We start from the raw sequence: 23,361 nt of genomic DNA on the forward strand, positions 1-23,361 counted from the left end.
ATGGGGGAGCCTGGTGGGCTGCCGTCTATGGGGTCGCACAGGGTCGGACACGACTGAAGCAACTTAGCAGCAGCAATTTAGGAGCGCAAGTTCAGGAGTAGGGCAGAATGGACTCTGAAATAATATGTTGATCTAGTTTTTCTTTCTTTTTTTTTTTCATTTTGATTTGTTTTCCTTCACTGAAAGAGAGAGAAAGACTCTTCTGGGCTCAAAGATTGAGAAGACAGCCTCAGAGTGGCCTTCAGGGTCACCTCCATGGACAGGTGGGGTCTCCTAAAAGTCCCAGCTGAGTTGGGAAATGGTGAGTAGAGACAGTTGCCCTTCTGGCTTCCTGAGGAGGCAGGACATGGAGAAGAAGCAGGAAGGACCAGGTTTTGGCTTCTGACAGCAAATATAGGTTATGTCTCCAGCAAGACAGTGTTCTTGAAGGCCAAGTATTGGCAAGAGATAATTTTCAAAATTCCTTTAGGTCCTGTGTGTGGGCTCTTGTGTGCTCAGTCATGTCTAACTCTTTGAGGCCCCATGGACTGTAGCCCACCAGACTCCTCTCTCTGTAGGATTTCCCCAGGCAAGAATACTGGAGTGGGTTGCCATTTCCTTCTCCAGCAGATCTGCCCGACCCAGGGATCGAACCCATGTCTCCTGCGTCTCCTGCGTCTCCTGAACTTGCAGGTGAACTCCTTACCACAAGTGCCACCTAGGAAGCCCCCCTTAGTTCTTCAGTTTAGTTCAGTCCCTCAGTCGTGTCCAACTCTTTGCAACCCCATGAATTGCAGCATGCCAGGCCTTCCTGTCCATCACCAATTCCTGGAGTTCACCCAAACTCATGTCCATCGAGTCGGTGATGCCATCCAGCCATCTCATCCTCTGTCGTCCCCTTCTCCTCCTGCCCCTAAGCCCTCCCAGCATCAGAGTCTTTTCCAATGAGTCAACTCTTCGCATGAGGTGGCCAAAGTATTGGAGTTTCAGCTTTAGCATTAGTCCTTCCAATGAACACCCAGGACTGATCTCCTTTAGGATGGACTGGTTGGATCTCCGTCCAAGGGACTCTCAAGAGTCTTCTCCAACACCACAGTTCAAAAGCATCAATTCTTCGGCACTCAGCTTTCTTCACAGTCCAACTCTCACATCCACACATGACCACTGGAAAAACCATAGCCTTGACTAGACAAACCTTTGTTGGAAAAGTAATGTCTCTGCTTTTGAATATGCTATCTAGGTTGGTCATAACTTTTCTTCCAAGGAGTCTTTTAATTTCATGGCTGCAATCACCATCTGCAGTGATTTTGGAGCCCCCCAAAATAAAGTCTGACACTGTTTCCACTGTTTCCTCATCTATTTCCCATGAAGTGATGGGAACAGATGCCATGATCTTAGTTTTCTGAATGCTGAGCTTTAAGCCAACTTTTTCACTCTCCTCTTTCACTTTCATCAACAGGCTTTTTAGTTCTTTTTCACTTTCTGCTATAAGGGTGGTGTCATCTGCATATCTGAGGTTATTGATATTTCTCGCGGCAATCTTGATTCCAGCTTGTGTTTCTTCCAGTCCAGCGTTTCTCATGATGTACTCTGCATAGAAGTTAAATAAGCAGGGTGACAATATACAGCCTTGACGTACTCCTTTTCCTGTTTGGAACCAGTCTGTTGTTCCATGTCCAGTCCTAACTTGCTTCCTGATCTTCATATAGGTTTCTCAAGAGTAAGGTCAGGTGGTCTGGTATTCCCATCCCTTTCAGAATTTTCCACAGTTTATTGTGATCCACACAGTCAAAGGATTTGGCGTAGTCAATAAAGCAGAAGTAGATGTTTTTCTGGAACTCTCTTGCTTTTTCCATGATCCAGCAGATGTTGGCAATTGGATCTCTGATTCCTCTGCCTTTTCTAAAACCAGCTTGAACATCTGGAAGTTCACAGCTCATGTATTGCTGAAGGCTGGCTTGGAGAATTTTGAGCATTATTTTCCTAGCGTGTGAGATGAGTGCAATTGTGCGGTAGTTTGAGCATTCTTTCGTATTGTCTTTCTTTGGGATTGAAATGAAAACTGACCTTTTCCAGTCCTGCGGCCACTGCTGAGTTTTCCAAATTTGCTGGCATATTGAGTGCAGCACTTTCACAGCATCATCTTTCAGGATTTGAAATAGCTCAACTGGAATTCCATCACCTCCACTAGCTTTGTTCGTAGTGATGCTTTCTAAGGCCCACTTGACTTCACATTCCAGGATGTCTGGCTCTGGGTGAGTGATCACACCATCGTGATTATTTGGGTCGTGAAGATCTTTTCTGTACAGTTCTTCTATGTATTCTTCCCATCTCTTCTTAATATCTTCTGCGTCTGTTAGGTCCATACCATTTCTGTCCTTTATTGAGCCCATCTTTGCATGAAATGTTCCCTCAGTATCTCTCATGTTTTTGAAGAGATCTTTAGTCTTTCCCATTCTGTTCTTTTCCTCTATTTCTTTGCATTGATCGCTGAAGAAGGCTTTCTTATCTCTTCTTGCTATTCTCTGGAACTCTGCATTCAGATGCTTAGACGTTTCCTTTTCTCCTTTGCTTTTGGCTTCTCTTCTTTTCACAGCTATCTTTAAGGCCTCCCCAGACAGCCATTTTGCTTTTTTTGCATTTCTTTTCCATGCGGATGGTCTTGATCCCTGTCTCCTGTACAATGTCACGAACCTCCGTCCATAGTTCATCAGGCACTCTGTCTATCAGATCTAGTCCCTTAAATCTATTTCTCACTTCTAATGTATAATCATAAGGGATTTGATTTAGGTCATCCCTGAATAGTCTGGTGGTTTCCCCTACTTTCTTCAATTTAAGTCTGAATTTGGCAATAAGGAGTTCATGATCTGAGCCACAGTCAGCTCCTGGTCTTGTTTTTGCTGACTATATACAGCTTCTCCATCTTTGGCTGCAAAGAATATAATCAATCTGATTTCAGTGTTGACCATCTGTGATGTCCATGTGTAGAGTCTTCTCTTGTGTTGTTGGAAGAGGGTGTTTGCTATGACCAGTGCTATGACCTTTAGCTCTTAGTCCCATATAAATATTCAGACACAGAGATTTGATCCTTAAGTTTCTTATAATCCAGATCACTCAGGACATCACACACGAGTTTCTGCCATGAGGGACGGGGGTGGATGAGGACGAGCATGGAAGGCAAGGAAGGGGAAGCCAGAGGTCACACGGATTGCCCCAACTCCCCACAGCATGAAGGTTCTGGGTGGGAGCCCAAGGAAGATGGGCTTTTTTCCTGCTCCCTGTTTGGAACATTGGAGGACATGCCCCCAACCCAATGTGGGTGTTGGGGCACCCAGTGGGGCGGCAGGAAGATGCAGTAAACGTGCTGGACCAGGATTCCCAGGCTCCTTCAACTCCTCTGCGGTGTGGAGGGGACCCAGGGATTCTCTCAGATGCCCCACAACAGTACAGCAGGTAACCAAGGGTCTGCTGGGAGCCAGTGGCTGTGAGGGGCCCAGTTTGGCCAGAGATGAGGCGGAAATCTCACCAGACCTAGGGGATATCCACGTGACCTGGTCACACGTGCGAGGCCCCAAGCACAGGCCTTCAGTCCCTCGTCTTTAGCACGACATCAGTGGCAAAGTCCAAAAGGGCGACCAGCACAGCTGCGTGGCAGGAGGGGCCCGTGCAGGGTCAGGACAAGACCAGGAGACCCGTCGTCTTCCCATGGGGACCAGGAGTTTCTGTGCACCAGCTGCTACCCTGGGTATGAGGGTGGGGAGCAAAGAGCACTGACGAGAGTTGAAATCTATCAGCAAATATTCCCTGAAGAAGCCTGTGTCCAGTGAAGGCGGTCATCTCAACCAGAGACAATATCAATGACAAATTACTCCCCTCTAATGCCCGTGGGAGAGTCTTGCGTGGAAGAAAACTATGGAAGGTTCATGGCCCCAGCACACCTAAATGGGGAACATGAGTCTGAGTTCTCACCACCTTGGCCTGGAAGGATGATGGCTATGGCTGAACAGTGTCCCTCCACAGATTGCTAAGTGGAAGTCCTAACTCCCAGCACCTCAGAACATGACTATATTTGGAGATCGGGTCTCTAAAAAGGTGACCACGGTTAAATGAGGTCTTATAGGTGGGCCCCGACCCAAGATGACTGTCATCCTTAGATACACTCATAGAGAGGACACCCAGAGGGAAAGCACATGAAGACAGGAAGAGATTGGAGTGACGCTGTAATAAGCCAAAGGACACTACAGATCCCTGGCCAAGACCAGAATCGAGAAGACGCAGGGAAGGACTCTCCCCTAGAGCAGTGGTCCCCAACCTTTTGGAACCAGGGACCGGCTTTATGGGGCTTCCTAGGTAGCTCAGATGGTAAAGAATCAACTTGCAATGCAGGAGACACGGGTTTGATCCCTGGGTCAGGAAGACCTCCTGGAGAAGAGAATGGCTATCCACTTGCCTGGAAAAGTCCATGGACAGAGTAGCCTGGCAGGCTACAGTCCACGGGGTCGCAAAGAGTCAGACATGACTGAGCAACTAACACTTTCACTTATCACCGGTTTCATGGAAGATAATTTTTCCATGGACTGGGGTAGGGTGATAGTTTCAGGATGACTGAAGTGTGTTACATTTATTGGGCACTTTATTTCTATTATAATTATATCAGCTCCACCTCAGCTCATGAGGCATTAGATCCCAGAGGTTGGGGACCCATGTCCTAGAGCCTTCAGAGAGAGCATGCCCCTGCTGACTACTTAATTTTGAGCTTTCAGTCTCCAGAACTGTGGGACAACACAGCTCAGTTGTTTTTAATCAAGTAATTTGTGGTGCTTTGTTACTGCAGTTCTATGAAGCTAAAATATACAACTTTATAGAAATCAAGCTTTCAGAAGGATTTCACTCAATCTAGGAAGAGTTAGAAATCTTCCCCTTGAGAGCAAATTACTTCAGATTTTGACCACGTGGTGAATTGGGGGCACAAGAGGTCGCAGGGCACCTCCCTGAGCATGCCTTGCTCCCCCTTCCTGGTTTAAACCATCTGACCAAGAGCCTGAAGAGCAAATCCCTCCCCCCCACCCACTCCAGGCCACCAGGGCTCCCTCCCATCCCACCGAGGAGGAAGGAAAAGGGATGGCAGAGAACACAGGTTTTCTTAGCTTTCCAACAGGCAGCAGCCCCAAGTCGGTTTTTTTTCCTCTTCCCTTCAAATTGGTCTTTCACGTCCCCAATAACTCTTATCTTTCAGCAAACTCAAGCAGGCCCAGAGCAAGCTGTGAAATTACCAAACTTCAAAGGTTTCACACAAATCATCTTAAAGGCCTGACCTAAGCACAGGAAAGCCCGAAGGAGGCTGAGAAATCACTCCTTATTTCAGCGCTGTGTCACTGAGACGTTGTTCCACCTTGCAGGTCACACCTGTCACCTTAACCGACCCCACTGGGGTCCCAACCACCTCGAGACACCTGCACGATCCACCCTCCAAAGGCTGAGTTATGAGCTGTGCTCCAGGTCTGCTGGTAGTAGCTTGGATGTTATTCCTGGGCGGGGGCGATGTCTGGGGCGGGCTCGCCAAGGCTTTGGTTTAATTTCCTTTGCTGCTGTCGGGGTAGTTTTTGCAGGAAGTAGGTGGAAGTGATGGTTCCCCGCGGCAGTCAGTCTTAGCCTCGGCCACTAGTGGTGATGGTGCAAAGTGATACTGTTGATAGGAGAGGTGGGATGCCTTTGTGAGCTGGGAGAAGTGTGAGAAGAGAGAAGGAAAAAAGTAAAATAATGACGGTGATGATGATGATGGTAGTGATGATGGTGCCTTTTCTCCAGTCCTGGAGGATTAAAATTTGACCTTTCTTTCTCCCTTTATTTTACATTTCTCGTCTGGATTTAGCTATTAAAGTCCAATCGAACAACTGATGGGGAAAATCCTGTCGGTAGCATTTCAAGTCCTGGGCTTAGGTCAGGCCTTTCAGATGGTTTGTGCGAAATCTTTGAAGTTTGGTCATTTCACAGCTCGCGCTGGGCCTCTTGGCAGCAGGTTCATTGAGCAAGAGAAGAGGTTTCCAGTCTTGAACTGGACGTTCAGGCACTCAGTTGTGTCCAACTCTTTGCAACCCCATGGACTGCAGCACGCCAGGCCTCCCTGTCCTCCACTGTCTCCCAGAGTTCGCTCAAGTCTGTGTCCATCGAGTCGGTGATGCTATCTATCTTGAATTGGCTACGTGGCACTTGTGTTCAACAGATACCTTGGGAGGATGTGTGATGATGACTGGGTGCTGCTTTTGGTGATGGAAATGTGAAAATGGATAAGACAGAGAGTAAAGCCTTTCAGGGAAAGATGCACACACAGGAAGCAGCTGTAAGTGTCCGGCAGCCCCTGAAAGATGAGAGCAGCCCCCTAGCAGGGTCTTTTAGCTCCATAAAGAGATGATAAAATGAGCCTGAATCCTGCCCCAGGATCTGGCTGGCGGTGTTTGTCTGGGCAGCATCAGTCCTGTGCAAACACAGGCCTTGGGGGAGCTGAAATCCAACCAGGGCCCAGGCAGCTGAGCCTCGTTTCTGCTCCAGGAGGTCATTTTCCTCTATGTGGCTCACTCAGCAGGGACACTCTTTTGCAAGTCAGACAAAGGTGTCTTTTTGCAGTCCATCCTCCTGGAGAAGGCACTTTTTTTTCCCCACTTTGCACCATCTCCGGGCATGTAAGCCACCCTGATCTAACAGAAGAGTGGCCTTTGTGTGGCTGCTTGTAGGAAATTTTACAAAGGGAGGGCAAGAGAGATGACCCCAAGGATGGCAAGCCTCGAGAAGTAAGCGACATAACACACTGGTTTGGGGAGGCCCGTGAAGCCTTCAACTTATGGGGAACTCGGTCGTCGAGTTCTCGTGTGAATGGGGCCATTCTGCCTTCAGCCTTCTCCAATTCTGGTTTTATAGGGGAAGTCCAGGACTATAATCTTGTGAGGAAAAGGGGGCCATTGTGTTTTCTCTTTGAAATAATGCGGTGCCTACATGGGAAAACAAGGCCCGCTCTTAACGATCATTTGGTACACACTTAATGACCAAAATAAGCCTTTAATTTCCAGAGGTGGCTCAGAAATCTTGTCTAAGCATGTGGCCACAGTGATAACTGATTAGGAGGCATGCGGAAGATGGCATCAGGAGATAATACCGGAGTGCAGAGCAGGGTGGCTACTGGGCCTGCCCACTTCCTCCTCTGAAAACATAGCCCCTTGTCTTCCAGGGATGCTGAGGCAGGGAGAGGCAGTGACTCCGGGCCCCCCAGGGCTCCAGCCTGGTCACAGCAGACCCTGGGCCCTCGCCTGGACATCCTTCACTCCCTAGAGACCTGTCTTCAGCTTCTTTTCTTCCCCAAAGCCCCTGTATTTGTTTCTCAGAGCTGCCTGACAAATAAGCACAAGCAGGGTGGCTGACAACAATAGAAACATATCCGCTCACCATTCAGGAGGCTGGAAGTCCAAACTCAAGGGGCGGGCGGGGTTGGTTCCTTCCTGTGGCTTCTGAAGGAGAGTCTGTCCATGCATCTGTCCAGCTTCTGCTGGTGGCCTGCACACCAGTCTCTATGTCTTTGCTCCAATGAAAAGGACCCCAATCAGAATGGATGAAAAGTCCACTTTACTTAGTGTGACCTCACCTTAACACAATTGGTTATGTCTGCGGTGGCCCTCTTTCTAGATAAGGTCACATTTTGAGAGCCTAGGGAGGACATGAATTTGGAAGCAATGCTTGTTCCATTGAATGGAGCGCCCTACTGTCTTTCCTGAGCTCACCGTTCAACCCAGTCCACCACCATCCTCCACAGACACTGAAATCCATGGATCTTGACCCCTGGGATCCCACAGAGTTAACCCATAGATGGTCCCAGACTTGCCGCCCACTGGCTCTCTGACCCTGCCTGTCAGAGACCCTGCCCAGCAGCTTTCTTTTCTGTTCCAGAAGAAGCCCTTCTTCTCATATTATGCTCTAAGAAATCCATTCATCTTTTACCTATTGGTTGCTTTTTTTGTTTAGTTGCTAGATTGTGTCCAACTCTTTGTGACCCCCCCCATGGACTGTAGCCCGCCAGGCTCCTCTGTCCATGGGATTTTTCCAGGCAAGAATACTGGTGTGGGTTGTCATTTCCTTCTCCAGGGGGGAGCCTCTTTCTGATCCAGGGATTGAACCTGAGTCTCCTGCATTGGCAGGTGGATTCTTCACCACTGAGCCACTTGGGAAGCCCTAACCTGTTTAACCAAGTCTAAACTCCCACACCCGGATTTTCAACCTGTCTCCCCACCCTCTGATGGACCTGCATCTCCCTACTGTTGATGTGGTTGCCAGTCACCCCCATCTCCCAGGCCTCACCCTTCTCTGCTCTTAGCCCACCCGACCCTGGTCAGGCTGCTCTCCTGTTTCTCCCCACTCCCTCCTGCCCCCGGCAGGAACCACCCCTATCCTCCTCATACAGCTTCTGTCCCTCGGGCGGTGGAGCCTCAGTCCAGGCTCGCTCCATTGAACGGGGTTCCCTGCTGGCTTCCTGAGCTGTCTCAGCCCCTCCCATACTCTTTGTTTCCGGTTCCTGGACCGATGCCGGAAGTTGCTCCTTCCCTGAGCTGCTCATGGTCTCTCTAGTTCGCTGGTGCTTCGCTGACAAGCCATCTCCCCAGCTAGACTTTGTGGCTTTCTGAAGGTTAAGACCATGACACATCTATGCTTCAGTCCCCTGGCACCACCCAGGACCCCAGAAGGCTCTATCAGTTTTCACTTAGAACTTGCATGCATGGAGCCATTTTGCTTTATGAGCCTGGGTTGCCACGGAGAATTACTTCTTAGGGGTTGAGTCAGTTTGGGATGTTAACACAACAGGATGGGGGATTATACTTTAATTGTTTTATGGGACATGTTTCTAAAGGTGGGCCTTAGGTCTGCCTGTTTCAGAGCCTGCAGAGTCGCTTGTTAAAAGGGAAATTCGAGGCCCCTGACCCAGACCTGCTGATTCAGAATTTTAGGAGGTGAGTCTGGGGAACTGAGCGCTGATGTCAGCGCTGGCTCCTGTCCTGGTGATTCTTATGCGTGGTAAAGTTGAGAGTCACGGATCCAGACACGTGGATGATACATACTGATTCTAGATATTCTAGCAGAGCTGAAGATAAACAAGAGACTTATTACAGCTCGTAGAGCCAGCTGGGCAAAGTCAAAAGTGATTCGTTGCTTCCTAGGTGACCCATCACTTCAAGAGCGAGGGTTCTCTCCTGAGGTCAAGTGACATTCTCACAAAATCAGAGGCCCAGGAGGAGAATCTGGAGGGTCTTCGGAGTGAGCAGTGGGCAGTGCTGAGCCCAGTCACAAACAGAGTGTACCTGTCTTCCTCTGCTGGTCCCCTTCCCCCCAACCCCAGGCGGAGAATTAGAGCATGCTGTTCAGAGCTAATGTTTGCTTTGCTTTTGGAAACACCTCAGGGCAACTCAGGATAGGTTTTCAGAGTGGTGTTTGCCTTGGCTTGGCTGCAAAGTTCCCCCTTTCTAGTCTATTTATTGCAAGTTAGCACTCGGCCCCAGATCCAGGAGTCAAACACTGGTTCTAACAGAAATCAGGGGGCAGACGAACGAAATGAAACAGGGGGTGGGCTGGAGGGCGTGTCCCCATGCTGGCTTCTTGGCCTGGGGGGTAACCTGAGGTCAGGGTGGGAGCCAGCCTTGCATTGCAGCCCCTGGCCTGGGCAGCCCCGTGATGCCTCTGGACCATGGGATAATAACACTGCCCACTGCCCAACAACAGGCTCTGAAGGAATTGTTTCCCAGGAGAGAGATGTGTTCCATTGTTAGCTCCTATTTTGTTTACATGTTTTCTTATCTTTCAAAAGATTCAACTAGCTTTCAACAGCAAACTGTGGGTCCTTCTTGATATTCACTCTCAAGTTGCAAACTGAGGCCGCCTTACATTTGGATGATAATCACCAGGGCTGTGCCAGCGAGTCCATTTACATCGCATCCTTTAATCCGCACAAAACTCCATGCAGAGGGTGTTATTAGATCCCACTTAATGATGAGAAAGCAAACTCAGAGAGGTTAAGTGAGTGACCCAAGGTGACCCAGCTGATAAATGGGGAGGGAGTACCCAGGGGTCACCCCATCTGAGCAACAGCAGGGCTCACCACTGGTGATGACTTACTCCTGCCAAAAGCATCTTTCCTTGCCTTAAGGAACAAACGCAACACATACATACTGCTGTATATAAAATCAATAACAATAAAGACCTACCGTATAGCACAGGGAACATTACTCAACACTCTGTAATGATCTATAGGGGAAAATAACCTAAAAAAGAGTGGGCATATAAATATGTACAGGTATAACTGATTCACTTTGCTGTACGCCTGAAACCAACACAACTTTGTAAATCAACTATGCTCCAATAAAAAGTTTTTTAAAAGTGGAGGGACAAACAATGGTTTACCAAGGCCTGAAAAATTTCACCGAAGTCTAGCTCCTATTTGCATTAAGTATATCAGCCCATTTTATATTAGCAAAATGAAAACTGAGGAAAGGTATGGGTTTCCCATGACATGTCTGCAGGGCATTAAAATACACTATTAAGGGGAATTTCTGGCCATATCACATTTCTTTCTTTCTTTTTTTTTTTTGATTGTATTTTTTTAAAAAAAATCTTTAATTCTTACATGCGTTCCCAAACATGAACCCCCCTCCCACCTCCCTCCCCATAACATCTCTCTGGGTCATCCCCATGCACCAGCCCCAAGCATGCTGTATCCTGCATCGGACATAGACTGGTGATTCGATTCTTACATGATAGTATACATGTTTCAATGCCATTCTCCCAAATCATTCCACCCTCTCCCTCTCCCTCTCAGTCCAAAAGTCCGTTATACACATCTGTGTCTTTTTTCCTGTCTTGCATACAGGGTTGTCATTGCCATCTTTCTAAATTCCATATATATGTGTTAGTATACTATATTGGTGTTTTTCTTTCTGGCTTACTTCACTCTGTATAATCGGCTCCAGTTTCATCCATCTCATCAGAACTGATTCAAATGAATTCTTTTTAACGGCTGAGTAATACTCCATTGTGTATATGTATCACAGCTTTCTTATCCATTCATCTGCTGATGGACATCTAGGTTGTTTCCATGTCCTGGCTATTATAAACAGTGCTGTGATGAACATTGGGGTACATGTGTCTCTTTCAATTCTGGTTTCCTCGGTGTGTATGCCCAGCAGTGGGATTGCTGGGTCATAAGGTAGTTCCATTTGCAATTTTTTAAGGAATCTCCACACTGTTCTCCATAGTGGCTGTACTAGTTTGCATTCCCACCAACAGTGTAAGAGGGTTCCCTTTTCTCCACACCCTCTCCAGCATTTATTGCTTGCAGATTTTTGGATCGCAGCCATTCTGACTGGTGTGAAGTGGTACCTCATTGTGGTTTTGATTTGCATTTCTCTAATAATGAGTGATGTTGAGCATCTTTTCATGTGTTTGTTAGCCATCCGTATGTCCTCTTTGGAGAAATGTCTATTTAGTTCTTTGGCCCATTTTTTGATTGGGTCGTTTATTTTTCTGGAATTGAGCTGCATAAGTTGCTTGTATATTTTTGAGATTAGTTGTTTGTCAGTTGCTTCATTTGCTATTATTTTCTCCCATTCAGAAGGCTGTCTTTTCACCTTGCTTATATTTTCCTTTGTTGTGCAGAAGCTTTTAATTTTAATTAGATCCCATTTGTTTATTTTTGCTTTTATTTCCAGAATTCTGGGAGGTGGATCATAGAGGATCCTGCTGTGATTTATGTCTGAGAGTGTTTTGCCTATGTTCTCCTCTAGGAGTTTTATAGTTTCTGGTCTTACATTTAGGTCTTTAATCCATTTTGAGTTTATTTTTGTGTGCGGTGTTAGAAAGTGATCTAGTTTCATTCTTTTACAAGTGGTTAACTAGTTTTCCCAGCACCACTTGTTAAAGAGATTGTCTTTACTCCATTGTATATTCTTGCCTCCTTTGTCAAAGATAAGGTGTCCATATGTGTGTGGATTTATCTCTGGGCTTAAAAATATGGAATGCTTCACGAATTTGCGTGTCATCCTTGCGCAGGGGCCATGCTAATCTTCTCTGTATTGTTCCAATTTTAGTATATGTGCTGCCGAAGCGAGCACCCATATCACATTTCTATTTCACAAAAATGAAAAGCATGATTGAGATTCACTAGTGTGGGTGGTAGAAAGTGAAAGTGAAGTTGCTCAGTCATCTCCGACTCTTTGTGACCCCATGGACTATACAGTCCATGGAATTCTCCAGGCCAGAATACTGGAGTGGGTAGCCTTTCCCTTCTCCAGGGGGATCTTCCCAACCCAGGGATTGAACCCAGGCCTCCCGCATTGCAGGCGGATTCTTTACCAGCTGACCCACAAGGGTAGAAAGAGTTTAAAATCCAAATGGAACATAAACAAGACCTTTGGGATATGGCTGCCACCCTCTGATCCAGGGTGGGTTGCAATCAAAGGCGTGCTGGATGGAATCTGGGAGGGGCTGGGTGAAACTAAGCCAGAAGTTGTGGGCTTTAGGGAACAGATCCATAGTCTCCCAAATTTCCTACTTGGAGCCCTCCTTCTCACTCTTCCGTTCAGTAGTTTCTATGGCAGAGACATGGACACAGCTCTCCTGTCCCAAACCCACAAGGTCACTTTGATCACTGGAGACTTATCTCTCTTATCAACAGCCTGGCCTTCATTCAAGGACCCATGATTCTCTCTACACTCAAGGATAGGAAAAAAGAGTGCTGTGAATTAAAAAACCCCAGTTACTGATTGATTCTAAGGAACCCCAAAGAGGCTAAGATATTATTTAGACACGGATCTTAGCTCCTAGAGGCTGGATGAAGTGAGCTGGAAGGGGTTAATGGTACTATGCTGCTTGACTATTCTGGAAAACATCATCTTTTGACTTACTGCCATGAGCTAAAAGCAGTTAAGAAGAAACCACTGTGAACAATAGTAATTGCTATTCTATCTGCAAAAGCTGAAGTTGGTGTTATTACCCGAGGTTTGCATATTAGGGAACAAGGGATTTGATGAGTTTGGTAATTTGCACAAGATTATAAAGCAAGCAATTGGTAGGGTCCAGAAAAAATGGAAACAGTGATAGATTTTATTTTCCTGGGTTTCTAAATCACTGTTGACGGTGACTGCAGCCATGAAATTAAAAGACACTTGCTTCCTGGAGGGAAAGCTATGCCAAACCTAGACAATGTATTAAAAAACAGAGACATCACTTTGCCGACAAGGGTCCATATAATCAAAGCTATGATTTTTCCAGTAGTCATGTACAGATGTGAGAGCTGGACCATAAAAAGGTCTGAGCACTGAAGAATTGATGCTTTTGAACTGTGGTGCTGGAAAAGACTCTTGAGAGTCCCTTGGACAGCAAGGAGATCAAACCAGTCAATCCTAAAGGAAATCAACCCTGACTACTCATTGGAAGGGCTGATGCTGAAGCTGAAGTTCTAATAGTTTGGCCACCTGGTACAAAGAGGTAACTCATTGGAAAAGACCCTGACGCTGGGAAAGACTGAGGGCAAAATGAGAAGGGGGCGGCAGAGAATGAGATGGTTTAGACGGCATCGCTGACTCAGTGGACATGAATCTGAACAAACTCCAGGAGATGGTGAAGGGCAGGGAAGCCTTGTGTGCTACAGTCCATGGGGTTGCACAGAGCCAGACACAACAACAGCAGGGCCCAGAAATGAATGAGGTCCTTTCTTCTCTAAGCAGTCTCCCATGAAACACGGTTCTCATCTCTGCCGTGGCCTGACGGAGTATCACAGTCTACTACCACATCAGCCAGAAGGTCAAGAGCAGTTATGCCATCCCGGTAGCATGCTTCAGAGTCAGTCCTGGAATTAGCAGAGTTCACTCTCAGTCAAGAAGAGTATTCCAAGGAAATGATATCTTAGATTTTTTTCCCCTTAGTTGGTAGACATTCCTTGAGAGGGTTATGGTGCATTAAAGATATATTACTGTGACGTCTTGTAAAATATTTATAGCTACTGTTTTACACTTATTCAGCATTCCGGATCTCATTGTGGTATTCACTTCAAATAATACTGTGTGAGTCAGTGTGTAAGAATCAAATGCAAGTTGTACATTACTTAATGATATCCTAAATGATGATATCTTTAGGAATGAATGAAATATCATGGTTGTAGCATTGTCCACTGTTGCTTTAAAAGTCGAGTTTCTTGGCATTCATAATTATGATGGTTATAAGAAATGAACTGTTTACTATTAAACAATATACCTTATATTTCTCAACTATTAAAAAATGTATATAATCTCAAAAGCATCTGACTTAAAAAAAGGAAGAAATTATCAGCCCAGCCTGCATGTTAGAATTTAAAAGCTTCAGAAGCTTTTACAAGTTCCTATTGTGCGGGCTTCACTGTTAGACCAATTAGATAAGATCTCGGAGAAGAGTTGTTTGGCTAGTTATAGTTTAGAGAGTTCTACAGGAAGGAATGAGGCTAAAGCTGAAACTCCAGTACTTTGGCCACCTCATGCGAACAGTTGACTCATTGGAAAAGACTCTGATGCTGGGAGGGATTGGGGGCAGGAGGAGAACGGGACGACCCAGGATGAGATGCCTGGATGGCATCAATGACTCGATGGACATGAGTCTGAGTGAACTCCGGGAGTTGGTGATGGACAGGGAGGCCTGGTGTGCTGCGATTCATGGGGTCTCAAAGAGTCCGACATGACTGAGCGACTGAACTGAACTGAGCTGAACAGGCAATTCTAAATGCAACTAGCATTAAGAACTACTGAACCTAAGCAATAATGGATTTTTAAATTCATGATATTAGGCCTGACTAATATCAATGCATTAATGTATCATAAAGGGGAAAGATCTGCATTACTCATTACAAGTAGGAGTTTTGAATATAATGTAATTAAAACATATCTAGTGAATATAATACATGCAAAGTCAATAAGTAACAGATATAAAGTAGATGCTCAATAATATTACTGAGAAAATTACTGAATGATCATCCTACAAAGTTTCATATGAAAAATAATATTTTGACAAAACTTATCAATTGTTAAGGCAAAGTATCACTGAGAAAGAAAAAAAATTTAAACTATGATGTGCCATATATTAGAAGCCACAACTAAACTTCAAAAATGCTTAAAATGGGAAAAAAAATCCGAGTCTTAGAATTAATGAAATACTGTACAACACTCAAAAATTATTGTCAATTTTATTGCCTTGTCTACTCCACCTGTTATACCACTAATGTCCACTAGATGCCGCTGTGATCTGCTACTTCAGATTCCAAAACGAAATCTGAAAACCAATTTTCTCAGGATTTAAAATTGAAACAGTAAGCCACTTTTAAAGACAAAGAACTTGTACAACCTCATATTTTGAGAGATCGTTGCTCATAATTTCCTTCTATTACGATCCATCCTAAGTATCTCACAAAGTGTAAACTTATTTAAAAGGTGAACTGAAAAGTTTTAAAGGCTTGATAGAAAAGATTATCACCTCCCTTTTCTCCACATCCTCAGATTTCACATTCTGTCTCGTCTGCAGTGGGTTATAGAGAAGGGGAAGTAATACTGATAGGAAAATGTCTGACTTAAATTAAAAGTAAAACATGAACAAAAGACTATGATGTCTTTTGGTTGGTAGACAGATGATGGGACCTTGCACACACGAATTACTGCTTCCCCCACAGGAAAAGCTGGGGGGAGGGGAGGGGACTAGGGTCGGTGGGAGAGCCTTGAGCTTAGACCCAAATGTAATGTTAACCCTGGGGATTGACCCGGGGTCTCCACGCTGAAAACGGATGAGAATCCGTCTTCCAGTAAAATGATAAGAGGACTTAGAAGCCCGAAGAAGCTTCTGGAGACCAACTTCAAGCAGCGTGACTCAAACTGTTCGCCATCTCCAGTGAGATGAGGGCAGAAATTTGGAGGAAGCATTTCAAAACACTTTTATAGCAAAATAGCAAAGTAATATTAGGTATGTTAAGCATAAGAAGAAGAAATCGGGTTTGTATTTTCTATGTCTGTATTCTTTATGTCACTCTTCTCATACTTCAACTTTTTTTAGTATTTTGCAAAAGTATTGATCTATAACAGATTGGAAATTTAAAATAAAAAGAGTACAGTAGTCCTTCACCTCAGATAGCCAGGGAAGCACTCAGAAACCCACCTTGAGCCGCCAAAGGAGGAGATCCCAGAAGCATGACCTTATTAACCCCCTTAGTAATTTTCTAGTGGACGATACAGGTAGAAAAGGGCTGAAGAACAGGGGCACTTGGATTGTGAAGGACAGGATGACTAAAGCAGTGAAAAGAAATCCCAAAATAGCACACGTTGGGGGGGGGCCCAGCCTCTGAGCCTGCAGTTGGTAGCTCACTCCAGAATCCATGTCCCTTTAGTTCTACAAAGGCTCAGAGACCCCACGTCATCACTCTGAGCCGGTCCCCTTGCCCAATGAACACACAGCAATTGACCCTGCGACTCAGAGATTGCAATGAAAAGAAAATACAAAACCGCTCAGAATAGCCCAAATCTTACATATTTAGCTTCAGAAGAGAAGCATGGAGAGAAGTCCACAGCTCACTTGCTTCCTGGCTTAATCCAGCCCAAATCAGCTGGCTCTGATGGAAGGGAAGCTTAATGCACTGTCAGTGTCCATTTACAGATGACTGAATTGGCCATTTTGCTTATCTAGAAACTGCCCTGTTGCATTATCATACTGTAGTAATTTGATTATAATTATCAACATGTAAAGTGTGACTACTCTTTAACCCAGCTGTAGAAATTCATCTTAAACTCTTAAAGCAAGCAAAGACACACAATGCCCAATACTTATTGACACTTTATCAGAGGAAAAAAAAAACTAGATAAAAGCTAAATGTCGTCAATAAGAGACTAGCTAACTGATGGCACCTGTAAACCAAACCAGGACACCCTCAGTGAAAGATGAAATGCTTCTCAAAGTTCGAACGTGCAAAGAGTTCCAAGACACGATTGTAAGCAAGGAAGGAAGCTGAAATCCAGTGCGTCCAATGTGATCCTATTTGTTCACAAAGGAGCACATGCACTCTGATCATGCAGAGAACCCTCTCAAGCCTGTATCTGTCCACAGGGGTTACCTCTGGGAAGTGGAGCTAAGGGTGGAGACTTGCAAGAAGCACTTTCACTTCTAACACCATGCTCTTCTATGTGTTTTTTTAAGTAAAAATAAGTATTAATTTAATATGGAACAAAATGCCTACTGCAAAATAGAGAGAGCTGTATGAAATGGCAACAACCATGTCAGCCAAAGATACATGCATAAAGTAGTCACACCCTGAAGACCAACATCGACAAAAAAGAAACCACAACTCCTGGATGGCTATCACCCATGGCTAGTGAATATTTTTAGTGTTGGACAATATAAAACCCAGAGGACCATGCAGCAGGGGACCCAAGGCTTCCAGGCATGCTGGCCACCACCAGGTGACAAAATCCAGAGACAACTGCTTGATTACTTAATAACTGTGTGGAAATGGAAAGGGGTTGGTTATCTGAAAAAAACCCTACAAAAACAAACAAAAAATGATTGCTTGCTCCACTTCACAGAGGGAGTGTCTAAGCTACCAGCAGTGTTGTTACTATTTGCAAATGGGACACACACATTTCTTGTTAATTCTACCCCACATGATGCTGATTCATTCTGATAACCCTGGTCTCAGAAATATTTACCTTAAAAGTTAACATGTAATTACTACACTCTCCCACGGCCCCCCACCACAATCTGTACTCTAAGGATGAGAGCTGAGAGGGAAGCCCCTGTCCCCTTCTGGGCCTTCGGCTCAGCAGACTGCATGATGCACGACTCCTGGCTAATGAGTATTTTCAGAGCTTTTCCGAATTGAGTGTGTGCTGAAAAGCACTCTGCTTATTCTGCTTTGGCCTTTCTTTCTATCATTTATTTCATGTTCCAGCCATAGTTTTGAGTAAAAGGTGTTTGGACTTGCCTCAAAGGACAAAAGAATAGTACACTGGATGTCAGAAAGTCAGTTTCCAGGCAGCTCGAGTTGCCCTCATGGAAATGGTGGAGGAAGCAGAGGGTGAATGAAGGTCAGCAAGCCCCCGGGGACAGAAGTCCTCTGCACCTGTAACCAGCGCCACAAGCAGCCCTGTGCGCCCAGGAGAGATGACCAAGGGCACGTGAGAGGCCTGTCGAAGCAGAAGCCAGGTTAAACTTCTAAAGGCCCAAAGAGCAATCCTTCCTAACTTCTGTATGCACTGCCCATGTCATGGCTTACCCCACACATGTTGAGGGGGCCTGGGTTGCCAGAAGTGGGGGGCAAGGGGCGGGCAGACGCAGAGCCACCCCTTACAGACACACCAGAGCACTCAGGCCTCCCGGTGTTCTTGGAAGGAAACTTCCTTTCCTTTCAGTCAGGGTGGGCCGGCCCTACAGCTGCAGCTTCACTGAAAACAGTAGCAAGACAGAGAGACAATAGTCTTCCAGATCCGCCTTTAGGGGAAATGGTGGGGTGGGAGAGGGAAGGATCGCGGGAAAAGGGCCTGGAATGAGGGGTTCTGAGGGGCCCGAGTGGGACAGTGTCTTCTGAGATAGGTGGGTGCCTTTAACCGTGAGGCTTCTGTTTTGCCGAGGTGGGGTAGGAGGAGGGTTTGCTGCGAATGTGGGGCCAGAAATGAATTTCCTGGCGGTGGGGGACAGGCTGAGGCTACCTCCTGACGAATTCTCCTATTGGGGCCTTCCTTTATTTATTTAGAGGACTCAGCCTTTCCTCTAAGTAAATATTGAACAGATCTTTTCATACCACCCAGTTAAACAGTGGCAAATTGTTATCTTGTCTCCACTTGGCCCTGTGCACGGCTACTGGGCTTCCTGCTTTAGGCCCTAACTTCACTGGTGGAGCAGGTGGAGCCCCTGCTCTGTGGGTGAAGGCACTTCCGGTGTTGGCCATCTTAGGAGGAGGCTGTGCTGAGGCCTGGAGTCCACGGGGAGAGAGGTCTGAAGCCTTACTTTGTTTGGTCTTATTAGAAGGGTAGACTTTTGGGGGTGGTGTTTACCACCTGGAAGCAGAAGTGGGAATGGGGTGGATTTATTTAGACCCAGAAAAAGGGAGCCATGCTGAGCTGGCTGAGGTCCACTGAGGGTCTCCCATGAAAAAGAAAGGTTGGGGCAGAGTCGCTGTGGAGGGGAGGGTTGCCCTACCATGCAGGACTTTTCTCCATAGAACAACTTCGGCAGTCCCGAGTTTCCTCTCTTGAGGAAAGCAGTAGGCACTACCTCAGAGGCACTGCATTAAGATTAACACCTCAGAAACCAAAAATCTCTTTACAATGGCCTATACAACCTGTCCATCCCCAAAGAACATGAAGACACGGGGCCCTACAGTAGACATACTGCATCTGGGTCAAATGAGGGATGTCCAGCCTTTGCCAGAGCCAATGGTCTGAACAAGCAGAGCCCATATGGGTCCGGGGCACAAATGGATTCTTGGCCTCCTCCTCCTCAAACGTGGTGAACACAGCTACAGGCTCAGACCCAGCAAACACTGAACTTCCCAGGACATTCTTCCACCGGTCAGACTGGAAATACCAGAAAAGCAAAGGTGGCTGCCCTCAGAGGTAGGGCTGATATTTTCTTTCCTTTTGGCCAGTTTGGTTTTAACTAGAAACTGGAATACTAATTATAATGATACATGTTTACAGATTTTAACTAATTAATCCCTTGGAGTCCTCTTTTAGGGGGAAAGCACTCTACCCACCTCATACATCAGGAAAACAGAGCCATATGGGTTGGCGGGGCTGGGTGGTCGCTTGTGTCAGTACAAGCGTGGAGGCCTGGACTTCAGCAGTTCTTGACTTCTTGGCCTAGGTCCAGGTTGCTGGGCCTCGCAGCCCCTAGAAAGGTAACGCATGAGAAATTGAAGCGGACTAGACCATAAACCATCAGGGGCAGTTAGCTCCACTTAGGAGGGTGGGCCTGGTGGCCCTGCCTATGCCTGTTTCTCTTAGAAAGACAGGTTTGGAGAGGAGGAAAACCCATTTCTCCAGGACTGTTTTTCCCACCTTTAATTACCAGTTAAAACAAAACATTCTGTAGAGGAAAAACTCCCCTTGAAAGAAAACCCAAGTTGCTGTAAAGGTTTCATCTTTCCCTTTCGAATCCCAAGGTCCACAATCATGTAATCCAGTGTTGGCCTGAAGAAATATTTGTCTACAGAAACACCCAAAAGGGGTGTCAGGGACCCGAGTGCCTGGGCATGGGGGTGCAGCCTGCAGGGTGCTCCTCAGCCAAACCCCCCCCCCCAATCAGGCTCTGACCTACTTATTAGGAACCTTCTTAATGTGGTGTTGGAGAAGACTCTTGAGAGTCCCTTGGACTGCAAGGAGATCCAACCAGTCCATTCTGAAGATCAGCTCTGGGTGTTCTTTGTAAGGAATGATGCTAAAGCTGAAACTCCAGTACTTTGGCCACCTCATGCAAAGAGTTGACTCATTGGAAAAAACTCTGATGCTGGGAGGGATTGGGGGCAAGAGGAGAAGGGGATGACAGAGGATGAGATGGCTGGATGGCGTCACTGACTCAATGGACATGAGTCTGAGTGAACTCCGGGAGATGGTGATGGACAGGGAGGCCTGGCATGCTGCAATTCATGGGGTCGCAAAGAGTCGGACACGACTGAGTGACTGAACTGAACTAATCCCTTTTAACAAGAGGTATCTAGATTTTCTCCTGATTCTGTCTTCTCTGTCTGCCAGCAATATTTTTCTCAACAAATGAGGATGAGATAGGAGGTGTAGGCAAAGAGAAAAGGGTAGAAAGGTCTTCAATGGCTATTTCAAGGTAAGGGAGGTCATAGGAAGACAGAGAGAGGCGGGGTGGGGGGACCCTTTCAACGTCAACAACTGAAGACATATACAGGCATCCAGGTTGGCAAAGAAGTCCAGGCTGGGTCCCCAGAGAAAATTTCTTTTCTAAAATATGAGTAGGCCTGGTCAAGCACGATACTGTCAGTGTATCCAGACAGATTACCAGCTCTGTTTGGAAGCAGAGCCTTGCTATCCCTCCAAACCCAAATAGGCATTTATTTAGTCTCAATCGCATATATTAATTTGTATTATTGTCCAGTTTTTCATATGTGGATGCTTCCTTTCCCCAATTCAATTGTAGACTTCTTAGTGGTAGAGATCAGAGTTTTTTTAATCAATAGTAATTAAAATGATTGATCCGAAAGTTTCCCCTTGTGTGTTATCAACATAAACTAATTTCAGTCTCATTTCTATTGCTTGATTTCCTTTCATCGTTCCAGATTTCCTGTTAAGGTCCAAATTTTGAGAGTGCTCCCCAATGCAAGAACACATCTGGGAGACATGTGTTTCTCTTCTTTGCTCCTTCACAATGGTAATTTTTCCGGCTACTACAGGAAGCTGGGCAGATTCAGAAGTACGGGAGCCCCACCAAAGTCTGAGATGATATTCATTGATGCTATCAGCATGTCTGAACGCCAACATCTGCTTCAAGAGTGATTGCTCAGAGAAGTTCATCCAGTCCTAAATTTGGTTGGTCTGTTTTGAGGTGATAGCCTCATATTGAAGTAATTTCTTCCCACCAAAGGGTCTAGAATAGGTTCAGTTGTAACCAATTTTATGTAGTTGTGACTGCCTCAAGAAACCTGGAAAAGGTTATTAAGAGTGTATGTCTAGGCATACGGATAACTGCTCCAGCCCAACTGTGTGTGAACACCATTAGTAGCCCTTGAAACAGTTCTCCAGGAAGTGCGGGCTGTTAATAACTCTGCCCTGGGGCTCCTACGTGAGTCGAATGTTGCAAGGAGCCCAAGTGCTCTGAATTGACAACCTGCTGGGGAGACTGCAATGAACCCAGGAAACATTGCCGAAGGAAAGTGGAAAATGATCAACTGTCCCTGGCCAGTAGATGGACTTATCACTGTCGACAGACAAAAAGTGACAAACTGATAGATTATGGAGCTGTGCCCCTTCTACTCACTCGGAAAAAGCCGCTACTTCAAACAGTCAGAAGTGCTAAAATATTTCTTGTGTGGCAAGAGAAAGAATCTTCCCATCAGTAACTACTAATTGACTTTCACTTTGTAGGAAAATACTGTATCACGTGCTTGGAGATAGAAAAATATGCCTTCAGGATGTTTACAATCTAGCTACAGGGATAAGACACAAGATTGAAAACCTAGTTAAAATGCAAAGCAGTGGAATATCCGCCCTATGGGATAATATTCTCCCACTGAAGTGAATGAAGAAAATCTGTAAGTACTGAATGCGAAGTGGGAAAAGGCCAGCAACTGAACAAAATACCATCTACATAAAAATTAAAGCAAAGTGCCTAAGTATGTATGACCATCCATATGTATGCAAATGCATAAAGGAAACAGAAAGAGGATACACCAAAATTGAGACAATTTCCTTCTCAGGAGGAAAGTGAGACTGGGGAAGGCTGTAAAGGACACTTTCCATATTTTTACTCAACACCCTTCTGTATTGAATAAATTATTCAGAACAAAAAAAATCTGTGTATTTCTTACATAAAAAGGGGGAAAGAGTGAAAAATACAAAGCAAGTTCATGATAGACAGGTGATTAAACCAAAGGTAATCATTGTGGTCCCATCTCTCTGCAGTGATTCCTTGCGCTTAATCATGTGATATAATCATGGCCAATGGAAGGCTGCTGGGTAAAGCTTCCTCGCTCTTAAAGGGAGGAATGAAGAAGAGAAAGCACATCTTCTCCCTTCTGATGGATATCATAGCATCCTGGATGGGAAGCCTGGTGGTGCAGCAGCCATTCTGTGCCTTGAGGAGCTACCTTGGGGACCAAGCTGACCTCTGAGAATGTGGCTGGAAAGATGGAAACACTGAGGTCTTTGAAGACCTCATGGAGCCACTGAATGAACATACCCCAGAGCTGCTCTACCTCTGGACCTCTGCTTAGTGAGAGGCACGCTGTTCTTTTTGTTGAGGTGGGATTATCTGTTACTTGCAGCCCAATGCATCCTTACTGACATAGCAGTCAGCAGGAGCCCTGTCTGCTTATGCGGTCTCAAGCTCCTTGAGACTTGGGGCATCTTTGAGTCCTAGGACAATGGAACATTTTCCAGAATGGAGAAGAGGTCAGGAGCCTGGTGGCTGGAAGGAGAGAGGGAGCTTTGGGGAGGCAGGGAACTCCTCCTAAGACAGGGGCACTCATTCTTCTGGCATCCTGGTGGTGAGTGGGGCTGCAGGTGTGGGGCAGGGGGTTATGAGATGGCCCACCACAATGCTGGGCCATTTGGAGGGAATGTTTCCTTCCCTTGGAGTGCAAAGCTCTCGCTTCCACACGTCAGTAGCCTC

The 23,361-nt window shown here is 45.9% G+C and overlaps 1 protein-coding gene and 1 non-coding gene across 2 annotated transcripts in view; both read right to left on the reverse strand.

Annotated features, from left to right (window-relative positions):
* Positions 1-23,361, reverse strand: part of CLDN14 (claudin 14) — an 88,230-nt gene that overhangs the window by 32,639 nt on the left and 32,230 nt on the right. Inside the window, exon 2 of the mRNA XM_069567820.1 lies at positions 19,763-19,898. Within this exon, the coding sequence (XP_069423921.1) occupies positions 19,763-19,771 (9 nt within the window). The 5' untranslated portion in view covers positions 19,772-19,898. The remainder of the gene's footprint in view (positions 1-19,762; positions 19,899-23,361) is intronic.
* On the reverse strand, positions 12,013-12,119 carry LOC138431154 (U6 spliceosomal RNA). Its single transcript, XR_011253569.1, has one exon. It is a non-coding gene; the product is annotated as a U6 spliceosomal RNA (small nuclear RNA).

The sequence above is a fragment of the Ovis canadensis genome, chromosome 1 (genome assembly GCF_042477335.2).
Source record: "Ovis canadensis isolate MfBH-ARS-UI-01 breed Bighorn chromosome 1, ARS-UI_OviCan_v2, whole genome shotgun sequence".
NCBI classification, from domain to species: domain Eukaryota; kingdom Metazoa; phylum Chordata; class Mammalia; order Artiodactyla; family Bovidae; genus Ovis; species Ovis canadensis.